Below are 15438 nucleotides of genomic sequence, written 5' to 3'. Positions count from 1 at the left end.
TGCTAAGGACATTTTAGGTGAAGTGGTTTTTGGTTTTGCCTGTGAGCACGTGGTGCTGAATGTAATTGCTACTGGTACAGCTTGGCACTGCTCGCTTGATTCATGCTTAGGTTCTGTCAATGCAAATGTCAACACAGTGAAAAATTATGTCTTAGTATTATTATGAAAATAGTCTTGGCCTTGCAGACCTCTTGAAAGGGTGTTAGGGTCCCCAGGAATCCATGGACCATACTTCAAGAACCACCGGATTTGATTGTCTTTGAAAGATTGTATCAGAGACCAGTAATAGGAACTGCCTTTGAGGAAGGCAACTTTAACTGTCATAGAGCATCCTTTTGAAGTGTTTGCATTGTTTACGTTAGTCAAGTGTTTCTTTTTTACAGTTTGAAATTTCATTTTGTATTTCATCTTTGAAGGAGGTTGCAGTGAGCCAAGATCCTGCCACTGCACTCCAGCCTGGGCAACAAAGCGAGACTCTGTCTCAAAAAACAGAAAGAAGAAATCAAGCATTTTTACGTAGAGTCAAAAAAGTATCTTAAATGAAAAAAAAATATGCAGAAATGTGTACACCTTTTGTGTAAAGGAGGAAAAGATAGATACACATTTGCTTATGTTTACATAAAAAAAACTCTGGAATGATGCGTAAGAAACAAATGGTTATGGGGGCAGTGGCAGAGGGGAAGTGACTGGTGGGGCTAGGCCAGTGAGGGACAGAGTGAGAGGGAACTTTTACTGTTGGTTCTTTTTGAGCCATAGGAATGTGTTACCTATTAAAAGTTAATTTGAGATGAGAAACATATAAAAATTGGCAATAGACATCAAACCCAATGAACGATAGGTGCCAGTGGTTCTTGTGAATATTGATACCAAAATGAGAATAAAATGCAAAATGTATTCCTAGTAAAAGACAAATAATTTTAAGTATGCTTATCATTATAAGCTGAGTTGGTGATTCCTATATTAAATTAACAAAGATCAGAAAATGGATGACGGTAAGAACATGGAAAATAAAGGTGGGAATAGGGATTTGTACTTGATGTAGCTAAATTTGGCAAATAGAATAATAAAACAATATTTCTACCTCTGTATCACTACAGACAACAAACACAAACTGCAGCAAAGGGAAAGGATGTGGAAATACAAGTGGTGCTAAAGCCAAATATTAGTTATGACAACAAATAAATAGATGTGTTTAAATAGCCCCACGAAAGGGAAACTTCAGATTGGATTATAACTAAAAAAAAAAAAAAAAGCTACAAAGGGAAGCTAGGTAAAAAATATACTAGGCTTTATATATAGTTGCTATTTGAACATTTATTGATGAGTAAATTATAATTATATATACTATCATTTTGAACTTCTAGGCCACAAAGAAATATCACAGATATTGTAAATGCCTTTTTATGATCACAATACATTAAAAGAAAGGTATAGTGGTTTATAAATTGATGTTTATAATTTTGTTTGTTTTTATTTTTGCTTTTGCTTCTGTTTTGGCTGGCTGGAAATTTTATTATTTTATTTTTTTGAGACAGGGTCTTACTTTGTCACCCAGGCTGGAGTATAGTTGTGTGATCTTGGCTCACTGTAGCCTCCACCTCCTGGGCTCAAGTGATCCTCCCCCCTCAGCCTTCCAAGTAGCTGAGATTATAGGTCCACACTGCCATGCTCAGCAATTTTTTTATTTTTTGTGGAGATGAGGTCTCACTCTGTTGCCTAGGCTGGTCTTGAACTTTTGGGATCAAGCAGTCCTCCCGCCTTGGCCTCCCAAAGTGCTAGGATTACAGGCGTGAGCCACTGTGCCTGGCCAACTGGAAATTTTAAAACCCTCCTAAATTACTATCAGGTCAGCAGATGGTGGGTTGATAAGTGCAGCAAACCACCATGGCACATGTTTACCTGTGTAACAAACCTGCACATCCTACCCATGTACCCCGGAACTTAAAAAAACAAACAAAAAAAATTATTAAAAAATAACCATCAGATCAATAATGAAGTAAAAATACTCATACGAAGTATGAAGAAAATGTTGAAAGAAGCTGGGCACCGTGGGTTGAGCCTATAATCTCAGCTACTTAGGAGGGTGAGGTGAGAGGATCACTTGAGCCCAGGAGTTCCAGGCCAGCCTGGGCAAAATAGTGAGACCCCATCTTTAAAAAAAAATGTAAAAAACTTTTTTCAAAAATGAAAGACATGAAAAATGGTGAAATCTATAGAAGTTTTCAAAGTTCCATTTTGAGATAAATTTATTTTACAGGCCTTCATTACATAGCACATTACTGTATAAATGATTAGAATTCTGCTCAGTAGAAGGCAGGGAGGAGCCAAGAAGATGGAAAACGAACATAAGAATTGATACGGGTGAAACAGTAAAATAACATCACCATGGTTGTTTCTAATAGTTTAAAATAAAGATAATCCTTTCTAGCATAGATACCTACTTAAGGGGGGGAAATCACAAATAAATTTAGAAATTAGAAAGGATACAGAAGAGATTTTTATTTATAAGGGACTGTCATATATAGTCAATTGGTTGCAACCAAAAGTATCCAAACTGGCTTACATAGAAAAATAAATAAAATAAATCTATTGGCCCTGGTAATTGAATCATCCTGCTCAAATGATCTGGCCAAGGCCTGGTGAAAGGAAAAATTAAAACTATATGAAATACCAAAATACTATAAATACATATTTCTGTCTATAGGAAAAAATACTAGAAGAGCCATAAAATATCAAGTCACTGCTTCTGAGTAGCGGGACTTCTAATGAATTTTAACCTATTTTGGACGTTTCTGTATGTTCCAATTTTTCGACACAGTCATATGACAGAATTGATATTAAAAACAGTTTTGGTTGGGCATGGTGGCTCATACCTGTAATCCCAGCACTTTGGGACAGGTGGATTGCTTGAGCTTCAGAGTTCAAAACCAGCCTAGGCAACATGGTGAAACACCATCTCTGCAAAAAATACAAAAATTAGCTGGGCGTGGTGGTGTATGCCTGTGGTCCCAGCTACTTGAGAGACTGAAGTAGAAAGGATCACTTGAGGCTGGGAGGCGGAGGTTGCAGTGAGCCAAGATCATGCCACTGTGCTCCAGCCTGGGTGACAGAGTAAGACCCCTTTTAAAAAATAAAAAATAAATAAAGGTTTTTTTGGCCGGGCGTGGTGGCTCACGCCTGTAATCCCAACACTTTGGGAGGCCAAAGCGGACAGATCACCTAAGGTCAGGAGTTCGAGACCATCCTGGCCAACATGGTGAAACCCCATCCCTACTGAAAATATAAAAATTAGCTGGGCGTGCCGGGCGCGGTGGCTCAAGCCTGTAATTCCAGCACTTTGGGAGGCCGAGACGGGCGGATCACGAGGTCAGGAGATCGAGACCATCCTGGCTAACACGGTGAAAGCCCGTTTCTACTAAAAAGTACTGAAAACTAGCCGGGCGAGGTGGCGGGCGCCTGTAGTCCCAGCTACTCGGGAGGCTGAGGCAGGAGAATGGCGTAAACCTGGGAGGCGGAGCTTGCAGTGAGCTGAGATCCGGCCACTGCACTCCAGCCTGGGCGACAGAGCGAGACTCCGTCTCAAAAAAAAAAAAAAAAAAAAAAAAAAATTAGCTGGGCGTGATGGCAGGCACCTGTAATCCCAGCTACTCGGGAGGCTGAGGCAGGAGAATTGCTGGAACCCAGAAGGCGGAAGTTGCAGTAAGCCGAGATCTTGCCATTGCACTCCAGCCTGGGCAACAAGAGCAAAACTCCATCTCCAACAACAACAAAAAAAGTTTTGAATCATGTTTTTAAAAATGTATGATTATTTAAGAGGCTGGAAACAATACTTTTACGTTTTAAATATTGTGAAAACAAATAAAAGGAATTCTATCTGGATGCTTATTAATGAAGGCTCATGACTTGGGAAGCCCCTCCCACCCAGCCCTATTTAAAAGAGATGCTTCTCCCTTCACTCCCTGCCAGAGTCCATCCCATTACACTGGTTTCTTTTTACAGCATTTTTAACTCTTTGAGATTCTTTTTTCTTTCCCTGTAAAATATAAACTATCAGTATAGGGACTTAGCTTGTCTCTCTTTCTACTCTAACACCTGAAACAACACCTAGAATGTGGCATAGTTTCATAAGTGTTTGGTGGATGAGTGAAGGTGAATGCTAGTGAAAAGATGAACACCAGGTAGTCCTGGTCACCCCATACACACTTCTGTGGTGACTGTAGTGTGGCTTGTGGCTGCTGTGTGTGTGTGTCTTGGAAATGGGTTGCCATTTGAGAAAGGAAGAGGTTGATGACAACTGAAGCTATATTTGGTAGTGTTGAAAATACTAGAAGATTAGGAGAGCTGTAGAAATTGTATGGCAATGTATAGTGGTTAAAATTTGGTAGTTAAAAATGCACAGTCTTAATTATCTTCTTAATCCTCTTTAAATGTAGAAACTGTCACTTTATAAAGTGCTCCTTAAAACGTCGCTCAAAATAGTTTGGCTGTATGAATTGTACAATCTTACCCAAACCTTAGAAGCCATATTAAAACATTGTTTTAAAATTATTTATTATTAGAACTCTCTTAATTTTCTCATCCTTGAAATAAATGAGCAGGACCCATGGTTACTTTGTTCTTGGTTGTAATTACAAAGAAACACAGCTTAAGTTCTAGATTTGCACAGTGATTAAACAATCAATTCAAACTCAAAGGATATATTCTACCTCCTAATTCCTTATTTTTTAGATATTTTGTAAATATAACTTTTCATGCATTCATAAGGCTACATTTCTTTTTTAAATATATTTAATAATATTAGAAATAATAAATAAACTTAGTAACACATTATATATCAGTCTGTCCTCTAGGGAATATGGAAGGTATAGGGATATATAACAAAAAAGTAAAAATCACTTACCAAAAATATCTCTAAGACATTAACAGCAGTTACTTCCTTTTCTCTCTCTCTCTCTCTCTCTCTGTGTGTGTGTGTGTGTGTGTGTGTGTGTGTGTGTGTATACACACATATATTTATACCTTACTTTAGAAAATAAAATTGGAATTCTACACTAACATTTTGGATACAATATTAAAATGTAAGCATTTCCCATATTATTAAATATTCTTAGAAAATATTTCCAGCTGCATAGTGTTCAACATTCATTTGGGACATTTTAATTCCTTGTAAATTTTGCTATTAGGAATATCACTTGGGTCACTGTCCCGACACCCAAATGTCTGTACACATTTCCATCTGCCCTAGGGTGGGTAAAATTAGATGGGATCATTAAGCAGGAGTAAACATTTTTTGCCAAGTTGCTTCTTATAAATTTGTGTTAATTTATATTCTCCAAATAGTGTGTGAGGGTGTCCTTTTCAGTTCCCCTATACGATTTGTTTTTGCACATTTTTTTTTTTGACACTTTCAAAACCCCAGGGATAAGAAGTGAGACAGGGTTCAGATTGCTACAGTCTCTTGGAAGGGAAGAGGGTGATGCCACTGATGTGGTCGCTGAAGCTTTCCATCTGCTCTTCTGTAAGCACAGAGGCAGGCAGCCTGCGCAGAAGGCCAGGGAGACAGATGCCAAGTACAGTTTAGAGGGGAAGTTGTGGAGGGACCATAAACGCTGGCAACTGCCCCGTGACCAGCTCTACTCCCGAATTAAGAAGTACTGGTATGGAGCATTTCCAAAGTTCCCTTCTTTGGCTGTTTCTCAAATGTCAAGTTATATCCCTAAAGAAATTTTCACAAATAAAGGGGTTCTTCTGAGTCACCAAAAGGTCAATTTTCATTTAAATAAAGCTTTATTTAATCGAGTAGTTCTGTTGTAATTCATTTGTTCATTTTAACAACTAAGTATTTACTGAGGGCCTTCTCTATACTTAGCCCCAGTGCTGGACGATAGCAACACAAAAGAAGCACTTCCTTTCCTCCAGGACTTGATAATCTAGTTGTGAAGAATAAGAAATATACACATGAAAAATACAAGCAAGAATGCAAAGTATCCATAATTAAGTGCCCTAATGAAGGCTAACTACAGCTGATTAGTGGTTTGGAGTAATGAAGATTTTCTCATAAAAATGGGTTAGCACTAAGATGATTAGAAATGAGAGATTTGCTTTAGATAGCGTTCCCTTTGAAAAACCTCACCTCAGGGGTAGTCAGGCAGATTTTGCTGGCTCCCACAAACTTTTTTAGCATGGCAAGTCTCCAGGTTTCCAAGAGGCCTGTTTTACTGATGCATATCTCAGCGCTGTACCTGGGCTTTCCTTCTGTAATGCTGAGTAGTTTAATTACTCTTGGTGTAGTAGTGAAGAAAAGAGACTTGGGAGATTAACTCTTTGCTAACATTTTTACACGTGTACTTGCATTTAAACCAAGAAGTGACTAAGTAAACTTTGGGATTCAATAATGCTGTAATATCAACTGTACTGTCTCTATGTTAATTTTTAAACTTTCTTTATATGGGATTTCAGATTCATGGAAACAGCTATTCTCATAAAGTGGACATCTTTTCTTTAGGCCTGATTCTATTTGAATTGCTGTACCCATTCAGCACTCAGATGGAGAGAGTCAGGGTAAGTACCCTCCCTACTCAACAAAAAAGGTTCAAACAGAAAATAATCTAACATTTACAAAAGAGTTTTGTTTTTTTTTTTTTTTTTTTTGAGATGGAGTCTCGCGCTGTCACCCAGGCTGGAGTGCAGTGGCCGGATCTCAGCTCACTGCAAGCTCGGCCTCCCGGGTTCACGCCATTCTCCTGCCTTCACCTCCCGAGTAGCTGGGACTACAGGCGTCCGCCACCTCGGCCGGCTAGTTTTTTGTATTTTTTAGTAGAGACGGGGTTTCACCGTGTTAACCAGGATGGTCTCGATCTCCTGACCTCGTGATCCGCCCGTCTCGGCCTCCCAAAGTGCTGGGATTACAGGCTTGAGCCACCGCGCCCGGCCTACAAAAGAGTTTTTTAAAGACTTAGGTGTTCTTAATACCAGCAGACCAGTTAACTAAAAGTAAAAGAGGTGATGTGAGTAACACAGGGAGGAGTTCTAGACTATTTGCTTCCATTTAAAGTTCAGTCTTCAAAAATTTGGTCAGATTGTTTGTTCTTAGTTTTTGCTTAAATTCATCATAATTTAACAATGTTTTGCACTCAGTAAGTTTGTAATAAGTAAATATTTAGGAGAACCACAAGGTAATGGGGGCCATACATTCATATATTTAAAAGCTGTCAGATTATGCACAATTAGGTTTTTTTTCCTCTCAAAATAAACCATGACCACAGCCTTTAAAGCAGGTAGTACTGAAAATCTTTTTTTTTTTTTTTCAAGACAAGGTCTTGCTCTGTCACTCAGGCTGGAGTGCAGTGGTGCAATCACAGCTCACTGCAGCGTCAACCTCCTGGGCCCAAGCCATCCTCCCATCTCAGTTTCCCCGGTAGCTGGGACCACAGGCACGTGCCACCATGCCTGGCTAATTTTATTTTATTCATTTTGTAGAGATGGGCTCTGCCTATGTTGCCCAGGCTGGTCTCAAACTCCTGGGCTCAAGTGATCCTCCTGCCTTGGCCTCCCAAAGTGCTGGGATTATAGGAATGACTGAAAGTTGTTTTAAAGTAGCCCTCTGGGCCAGGCGCGGTGGCTCACGCCTGTAATCCCAGCACTTTGGGAGGCTGAGGCGGGCGGATCCCAAGGTCAGGAGATCGAGACCATCCTGGCTAACACGGTGAAACCCCGTCTCTACTAAAAATGCAAAAAATTAGCCGGGCGTGGTGACAGGCGCCTGTAGTCTCAGCTACTAGGGAGGCTGAGGCAGGAGAATGGTGTGAACCCGGGAGGCGGAGCTTGCAGTGAGCCGAGATCACGCCACTGCACTCCAGCAGCCTGGGCGACACAGAGCGAGACTCCGTCTCAATAAAATAAAATTTTTAAAAAGTAGCCCCCTGGGCCAGGCATGGTGGCTCACACCTCTAATCCCAACACTTTGGGAGGCTCGAGCAGGAAGATCACTTGAGGCCAGGAGTTCAAGACCAACCTGGGCAACATAGTAAGACCTCATCTCTACAAAAAATTTAAAAATTAGCAAGGCATGGTAACACATGCCTTGGGAGGCTAAGGCAGGAAGACCACTTGAGCCCAGGAGTTCAAGGTGGTTACCGTAAGCTATGATTGTGCCACTGCACTCCAGACTGGGCGACACAGCAAGACCCTGTCTCTGAAAATAAATAAAGTAGACCTCTGTCACATTCTTCCCTATCTTTCATAAGTAGCTACCCTCACCTCTTCTAGTTGTTGTCCCTGGTACTTACCTCTGTATTTTCAAAGTTTAGGCTCTTGTCACTGTTCCTTATTTTATCAGTTTTAGATCTTACTTACTGATCTCTGGCCATGGTAGAAGAGGAAGTAGTTCTCACATAGAGCGAAATGACTCATACCTTCTGACCGAAAGGACCTACCAAATGTTCTGTATAATAAATTGGGAAAAAAAGAAAAAAGAAAAAAACAGTCAAAATAACTAAATTTCAGAACACCAGAAATAAAGACCCTAAAAGCTTCCAGAAAGAAAAATAAAACAGGTCTAACCTAAGTAAAGGATCAAGAATCAGAGGGCATCAAAATTTATATAGTTATAAATGCCTCAGAGAACACTATCAAGAAAGTGAAAAGACAAGGTGGATGCGCTATGTGGGAAGCTTGAAGCAAGAGGAATTCCTTGAGACCAGGAGTTCACGGCTACAGTAAGCTATGATTATGCCTGCAAATAGCCTGGGCAACGTGACACCCTATCTCTAAATAAATTAATTAAATAAAATAGAAAGTGAAAAGGCAGCTCACAGAATGGGAGAAAATATTTGTAAATCCTATATCCGAAAAGTATCTAGAATTCAGAATATATAAAGAACTATTCCAACTCAACAAAAAGACAACTCATTTTTAAAAGGGACAAAGCAATAGACCTTTCTCCAAAGAGGATAAACAAATGGCCAATAAGCATGTGAAAGATGCTCAACATCATTAGGCACTAGGGAAATGCAAATCAAAACCACAAAGAGATACCACTTCAGCACAATCTAGGGGATCTGTAATTTAAAAAAAAAAAAAAAAAAAAAAAGCAAAGAAAATAGCAAGTGTTGGCTAGGATGTGGAGAAATTGGAACCCTCATGCCTTGCTGGTGGAATGTAAAATGGTGCAGCTGCTTTGAAAAACAGTCTCTTTTAAACAGTTAAACATAGAATTACCATAGAATCCAATAATTCTGCTCCTAGGTATATACTCACGGGAAATGAAAACATAGATAAAAACTTGTATACAGCTGTTCATACGAGCATTATTTCTAATATCCAAAAGTAGAAACCACCCAAATGCTCATCAACTGACGAATGGAAAAACAAAGTGTGGTATTTTATACAATGGAAAGTATTCAGCCATTGTAAGGAAGGAAATACTAATATGTGCCGCAACGTAGATGAATCTTGAAACCATGCTGAGTGAAAAAGCCAGACACACAAGTCCACTTCTGTATGATTTAATTTTTATGAAATATTCATAATAGGCCACTCCATAGAAACAAAGATTTCCAACATTTTCTTTGTGCTTTAATATGGCCCTTTCTCTCTCTCTCTCTCTCTCTCTCCCTCCCTCACTCCCTCCCTCTCCCTCTCTCTCTCTCCCCCCCTTATCCTTCCCTCCACACATATATACATACATACACACACACACACGCGGGCGCACACACAGTCATCTTGGTATCCACAGGGGATTGGTTCCAGGACTCCCTATGGATACCAAATCTGTAGATGCTCAAGTCCCTTATATAAAATGGTGTAATATTTGCATAGAACCTACATATATTCTGTGTATTTTAAACCTTCTATAAATCATAGTACCTAACATAATGTAAATTCTATGTAAATAAGTATTATACTATATTACTGAGGTAATAATGACAAAAAAAAATCTGTATCTGTCCAGTACAGATGCAAGCATCTATTTTTAAATTTTAAAAATATTTTCATTCCATGGTTGGTTGAATCCTTGGATGTGGAATCTGTAGATGTGGAAGACCAACTGTATATACATATATATTTCTCCTATATTTTGAGGATATTTGATGGAATGTACATCTGTGCTCAGGAAACATATAGTTATTAAATCAGGAAAAGCTATTGATAAATTTTCCACTTGAGAAATATATAACCTCTTAGTCATTTTGTTAGAGTATCAAACAATATTTTCATGTTTTTTGTCAAAGTAAACTTAATGATACTTTTTTTCTTTTTAGACCTTAACTGATGTAAGAAATCTCAAATTTCCACCATTATTTACTCAGAAATATCCTTGTGAGGTATGTGTAGTTCTCATCTTTTATCTTCTTTAGAATCATCTTTAGAACTTAAGGGGTCCTTAGCAGTCGCTCAGTTTCCCCATATTACAGATGAGGAAGCCAAAAGTCTAGAGAGGAAGAGACCTGCTCCCAAGAGCACAAAAAATTTTAAACACTGGAACTGGAGCCTGGCTCCTTCAGCCTAATGTCCAGTGTTCCACACTGTAGCACCAGTAAAATTTATATATTGATAAATCTTGCATTTCCTTAAATAATTCAGTTGGAGTTAGTATGTGTTCATTTTCAAATTGGAAAAAGTCAAAATTTATCTTTCAGTATTATAAGTATAATGAAGGGTTGCATTAAAAAATGGACTTTGTAACTAATATATTAATACCTATATATACTTACATATGTTTTACTAAAAATTGTCATCATGTATTTTGCAAACTTGATGGATCTATTCCCAGGGTGGCTCGTAAGAGTACATGTTATATTCAAAGAGATTTTTAGAAACCAAGAAAAGGTGTTGGTTGCTGATCTCTGCTGTAATTTTTTCTAATTAAAATTTTTATTGAGATAATTGTAGATTTACATGCAATTGTAAGATTTTTAAAACTCAGATTATATCTGTGTTTCAAGGATGTGATTAAATAATCCTTTATAATATGTTAGAAAATCAAATTACCCAAAAATTGTCCATGCTTTTTTGGAATGAGGGTTGGCAAACTAGTGCCCACAGGCCAAATCCAGCCTACCACCTATTTTTATAATAAAGTTTTATTGGAACACAGCCATGTCCATTAATTTACGACTTGTCTCTGGCTGCTTTTGTTCATCGATAGCAGAGCTGAGTAGTTGTTATCAGAGACTTGAAAACTCGAATATGGCTCAAAAACGTAAAATATATGCAGAAAAATTTTGCCAACACTGATTTTAAAAACTGTACAGTGATCAAACCTGGCCATTTTATCACAAAACAATTTTTATATTTCAGTATATGATGGTTCAAGACATGCTCTCTCCATCCCCCATGGAACGACCCGAAGCTACAAACATCATTGAAAATGCTGTGTTTGAGGACTTGGACTTTCCAGGAAAAACAGTGCTCAGACAGAGGTCTCGCTCCTTGAGTTCATCGGGAACAAAACATTCAAGACAGTCCAACAACTCCCATAGCCCTTTGCCAAGCAATTAGCCTTAAGTTGTGCTAGCAACCCTAATAGGTGACACAGATAGTAGCCTACTTCTTAGAACATGCCTGTCCAAAGTTGCAGACTTGAAAAGTTTGTTATTTGCTCAATTTTCTTGTGGACTACTTTTTTTATATCAAATTGAAGCTGGATTTGGGGGCATAACCTAATTTGAGCCAACTCTTGAGTTTTGCTATATGTAAAGAAAGGGCTATCTGTGTTCTTTGTTAGTCTCTTGAAACTGGCTGCTGGCCAAGCTTTATAGCCCTCATCGTTTGCCTAAGGAGGAGGCAGCAATCCCTAAAATACATATAGTGAAAACTAAAATGGAAATATTTTTATAATACAGAAGAAGGAAAGTCCCCCTATGTGGTAACTGTATTGTTCTAGAAATATGCTTTCTAGAGATACGATGATTTTGAAACTGATTTCCAGAAAAAGCTGACTCCACTTCTGTCCCTGGTGGGTAAATTAGGAATCTGCACTATTTTGGAGGACAAGTAGCACAAACTGAAGAACGGTGTATGTCCATAGTTTTATAGTCCTATTTGTAGCCTTCAATAGCTTTTATTCTTTAGATGGTTCTAGGGTGGGGTTAGAGCTTTTTGTACTTTTACCTCCAATAAAGGGAAAATGAAGCTTTTTATGTAAATTGGTTGAAAAGTCTAGTTTTGGGAGCAAAAAAGCTGTAGTAAGAAATGGATCATATATATTACAACTAACTTCTTCAACTATGGACTTTTTAAGCCTAATGAAATCTTAAGTGTCTTATATGTAATACTGTAGGTTGGTACTTCCCCAAAACTGATTATAGGTAACAGTTTAATCATTAACTTGCTAACATGTTTTTATTTTTCACTGTAAATATGTTTATGTTTTATTTATAAAAATTCTGAAATCAATCCATTTGGGTTGGTGGTGTACAGAACACACTTAAGTGTGTTAACTATTGTGACTTCTTTCAAGTCTAAATGATTTAATAAAACTTTTTTTAAATTATGTATGGTTGACTCTTATTTTGAGGAGTTAGTCCCAAAATGGTAGATTTTCAGAGTTATAAAATGGGATCATAGATCTAGAAAGAGTCATAAACCTATCCTCAAGAAAACTTCCTAACCCATTTCAGACAGGTATCTTTTTCATCATTTCCCAAAGACTTGGCAGGCCCTTTCAAAATTCACAAGGTCCATAATTGACAGACATTTTTGCTCAGTGCCTACCCTGTGCCCAGGACTGGGAATATAGAGGGGACTCTCCCCTAAAGGGAGAGCTCTCAGAGAAAAGGGCTGTGGTGATGCTAGTTGTATTGATACCGAGGTGCATCTGACATGTGCCACATGGAGGCATGTGGCATGCTGGGCTGACGGGGCATGAACCAGCTAGACACAACCTAGAAAGGTCAAAATGCATAGCATCTCCATCTTACAAACAAATAATGTGTGCCACACAAGGTGATGAGCAACCTGTCAGCTGGAAAAACACTTCCCAGATCTTTGTGGCTGACTGTCTATCCGGACTCACTTGCAGCAGCGCTGCTCTAATGACTTCCCCAGCCTCTAATTGGTTCCTGGCCAGCTCACCCCCGTTGTCTTCATCTCTTGGTCTGCCTGCCTTAGTTGCTATTCCGTTTCTCCCTTCTTCTTCACCCCAGCCAGGGGTGTGCTTTTGGCAGCATACCCCACTCAGTCCCCCAAAGATCCTTTGACCCCCCCGGGACTCCCCTAGGAGCTAGCCATGGCAGACACTGCTATTACCACTCTACTTACGGTCAAACCCAGGTCCAGAAAGGTGCTGTGATTTGTCCAAGGCCACAAAGACAGCAAGAGCAGAACCGGGATCAAAACCTAGGTACTGAGATTCCTAGTCAGTGTTTTGTCTACTCCCTTGCACCAAGCTGTCTAGGGATTTGTAAATTCTTACATGATGTAATCAGGTTTTCTTTCATTTTTACGCTGAGTCTGCTTTTGCTGACCACCAGCAGGAAAGCGGGCACGGGGTTGGGGAAGTTAAGAGACTGGGCTAGCAACACTTAAGTCCGTAACAGTAGTTAGAATGGAGACCCCTGTGTTTTCACCCACAGCCCTTTCTACTGACTCCAAACCCCACTGCACTCTTTAAGTTCTGTTGTTTTTCTGGCATCTTCCCATTCCCTGCCCTTGCCTCTGCTTTTAGCACATTGTATTTGATAACACTTATTCTCAGGCTGCAGAGGAGCCAGCAACTCTGATGAAGATTAGCTCCCCCTTGTTCGTTTCTAAGATCTCAGAAAGTAAGGGGACACCTTCTTGTAGTCCAGTAACATCCAGCATAAAGCCTGGTACTTGATTACATATTTGCAGAATTGAGTTTGAGGAACCTAGATATAACCCCCACTACAATAAAAATTTGGCAAAAGTGAAGGAGGAAAGATGGCTTTAAAATCCTGATACTGGCTGGGTGCAGTGGCTCACACCTGTAATCCCAGCATTTTGGGAAGTCAAGGCAGGTGAATTGCTTGAGCTCGGGAGTTTGATACCAGCCTGGGCAACATAGCCCCATCTGTACAAAAGATACAAAAGTTAGCCAGGTGTTGTGGTGCATGCCTGGAGTCCTGGCTACTCCTCCGGGGGCTGAGGTGGGAGAATCGCATGAGCCCAACAGGCAGAGGTTGCAGTGAGCTGTGGTTGCACCACTGCACTCCAGTCTGGGCGGGAGAGTGAGACCCTGTCTCAAAAAAGAATCCTGATGCTAAAAACAGATGAAAGCATCAAATCCCAGAAGTGTTTTGTTTTGTTTTGTTTTGTTTGAGATGGAGTCTCCCTTTGTTGCCCAGGCTGGAGTGCAGTGGCACCATCTCGGCTCACTGCAACCTCCACCTCCTGGGTTCAAGCGATTCTCCTGCCAGGAAAGAGCACAGGGCTCTCCTGATTCACCCTTCAGGGAGGCAGTAGGACTAGCCTGAGAGCTGGTCCGGGGATAGGAAGCCCATAAGAAATTTTGAAAACTGGTTACCTAGTCTGCTGTTTGCCTCCCAGGATTAGACAGAAAAGCAGACCTTTATGATGTTAGGATGGTGTGGGGGGGTTTCTTACTGATACCTTTCTCTGGATGCATTTACAACAAAAGCTATTTTATTTCTGTGCCATTTTTCTCTGAGAGAGTGGAGATAGAATAAGCTCCCAGTCTAACCACTAGCCATAGTGGAGAAGTCAAGGGCTAAGCAGGGACTCTGGATGTTCTTTGGCTCACTGCTGGGAACATCTATGATCCCCCATAACTAGATTGTCAAGGCACTGCCTCGCGAGACTTCCCCCTGGAGAGCCTATCCCTGCAACTACAGTAGCTGTCACCAGGTGGCTCATTTTCACCGTTTTCCCCAAGTACAGTCATGCGTTGCTTAAAGATCTGAGAAATGCGTTATTAGGTGATTTCGTCCTGCAAACATCACAAAGTGTACTTACACAAACCCAGACGGCACAGCCTACTGCACACCTGGGCTGTATGGTGCAGGCTATTGCTACACACCTGGACAGCATGATGTCTACCGAATACTGTAGGCCATGGTAACAAAATGGTAAGTATTTGTGTGTCTAAACATAGAAAGGGACAGTAAAAATACGGTATTAAAAACTTTTTTTTTTTTTTGAGACGGAGTCTCACTCTGTCACCCAGGCTGGAGTGCAGTGGTGCGACCTCAGCTCACTGTAATCTCTTCTTCTTCGTTCAAGCAATTCTCATGCCTCAGCCTCTGGAATAGCGGGGATTACAGGTGCCTGCCACCAGGCTCAGCTAAGTTTTGTATTTTTAGTAGAGACAGGGTTTCATCATGTTGGTCAGGCTGCCCTCGAACTCCTGACCTCAGGTGATACACCCACCTCAGCCTCCCAAAGTGCTGGGATTAGAGGCATGAGCCACCGCGCCCAGCCCCGGTATTACAATCTTATGGGACCACTGTTGTATAT

General features: G+C 40.1%; 1 protein-coding gene across 1 annotated transcript in view; it reads left to right on the top strand.

Annotated features, from left to right (window-relative positions):
* The window catches only part of LOC105496025 (eukaryotic translation initiation factor 2 alpha kinase 3), an 81741-nt gene extending 69245 nt beyond the window's left edge, over positions 1-12496 (top strand). The window contains exons 15-17 of the mRNA XM_011766062.3: positions 6460-6561; positions 10263-10325; positions 11302-12496. Coding sequence (XP_011764364.2) covers positions 6460-6561; positions 10263-10325; positions 11302-11502 — 366 coding nt within the window. The 3' untranslated portion in view covers positions 11503-12496. The remainder of the gene's footprint in view (positions 1-6459; positions 6562-10262; positions 10326-11301) is intronic.
* Positions 12497-15438: the final 2942 nt, after the last annotated feature.

The sequence above is a fragment of the Macaca nemestrina genome, chromosome 13, assembly GCF_043159975.1.
Source record: "Macaca nemestrina isolate mMacNem1 chromosome 13, mMacNem.hap1, whole genome shotgun sequence".
NCBI classification, from domain to species: Eukaryota; Metazoa; Chordata; class Mammalia; order Primates; family Cercopithecidae; genus Macaca; species Macaca nemestrina.
Note: the sequence above shows the minus strand (reverse complement) of the source record. Positions and strands in the feature narration are given on the sequence as shown.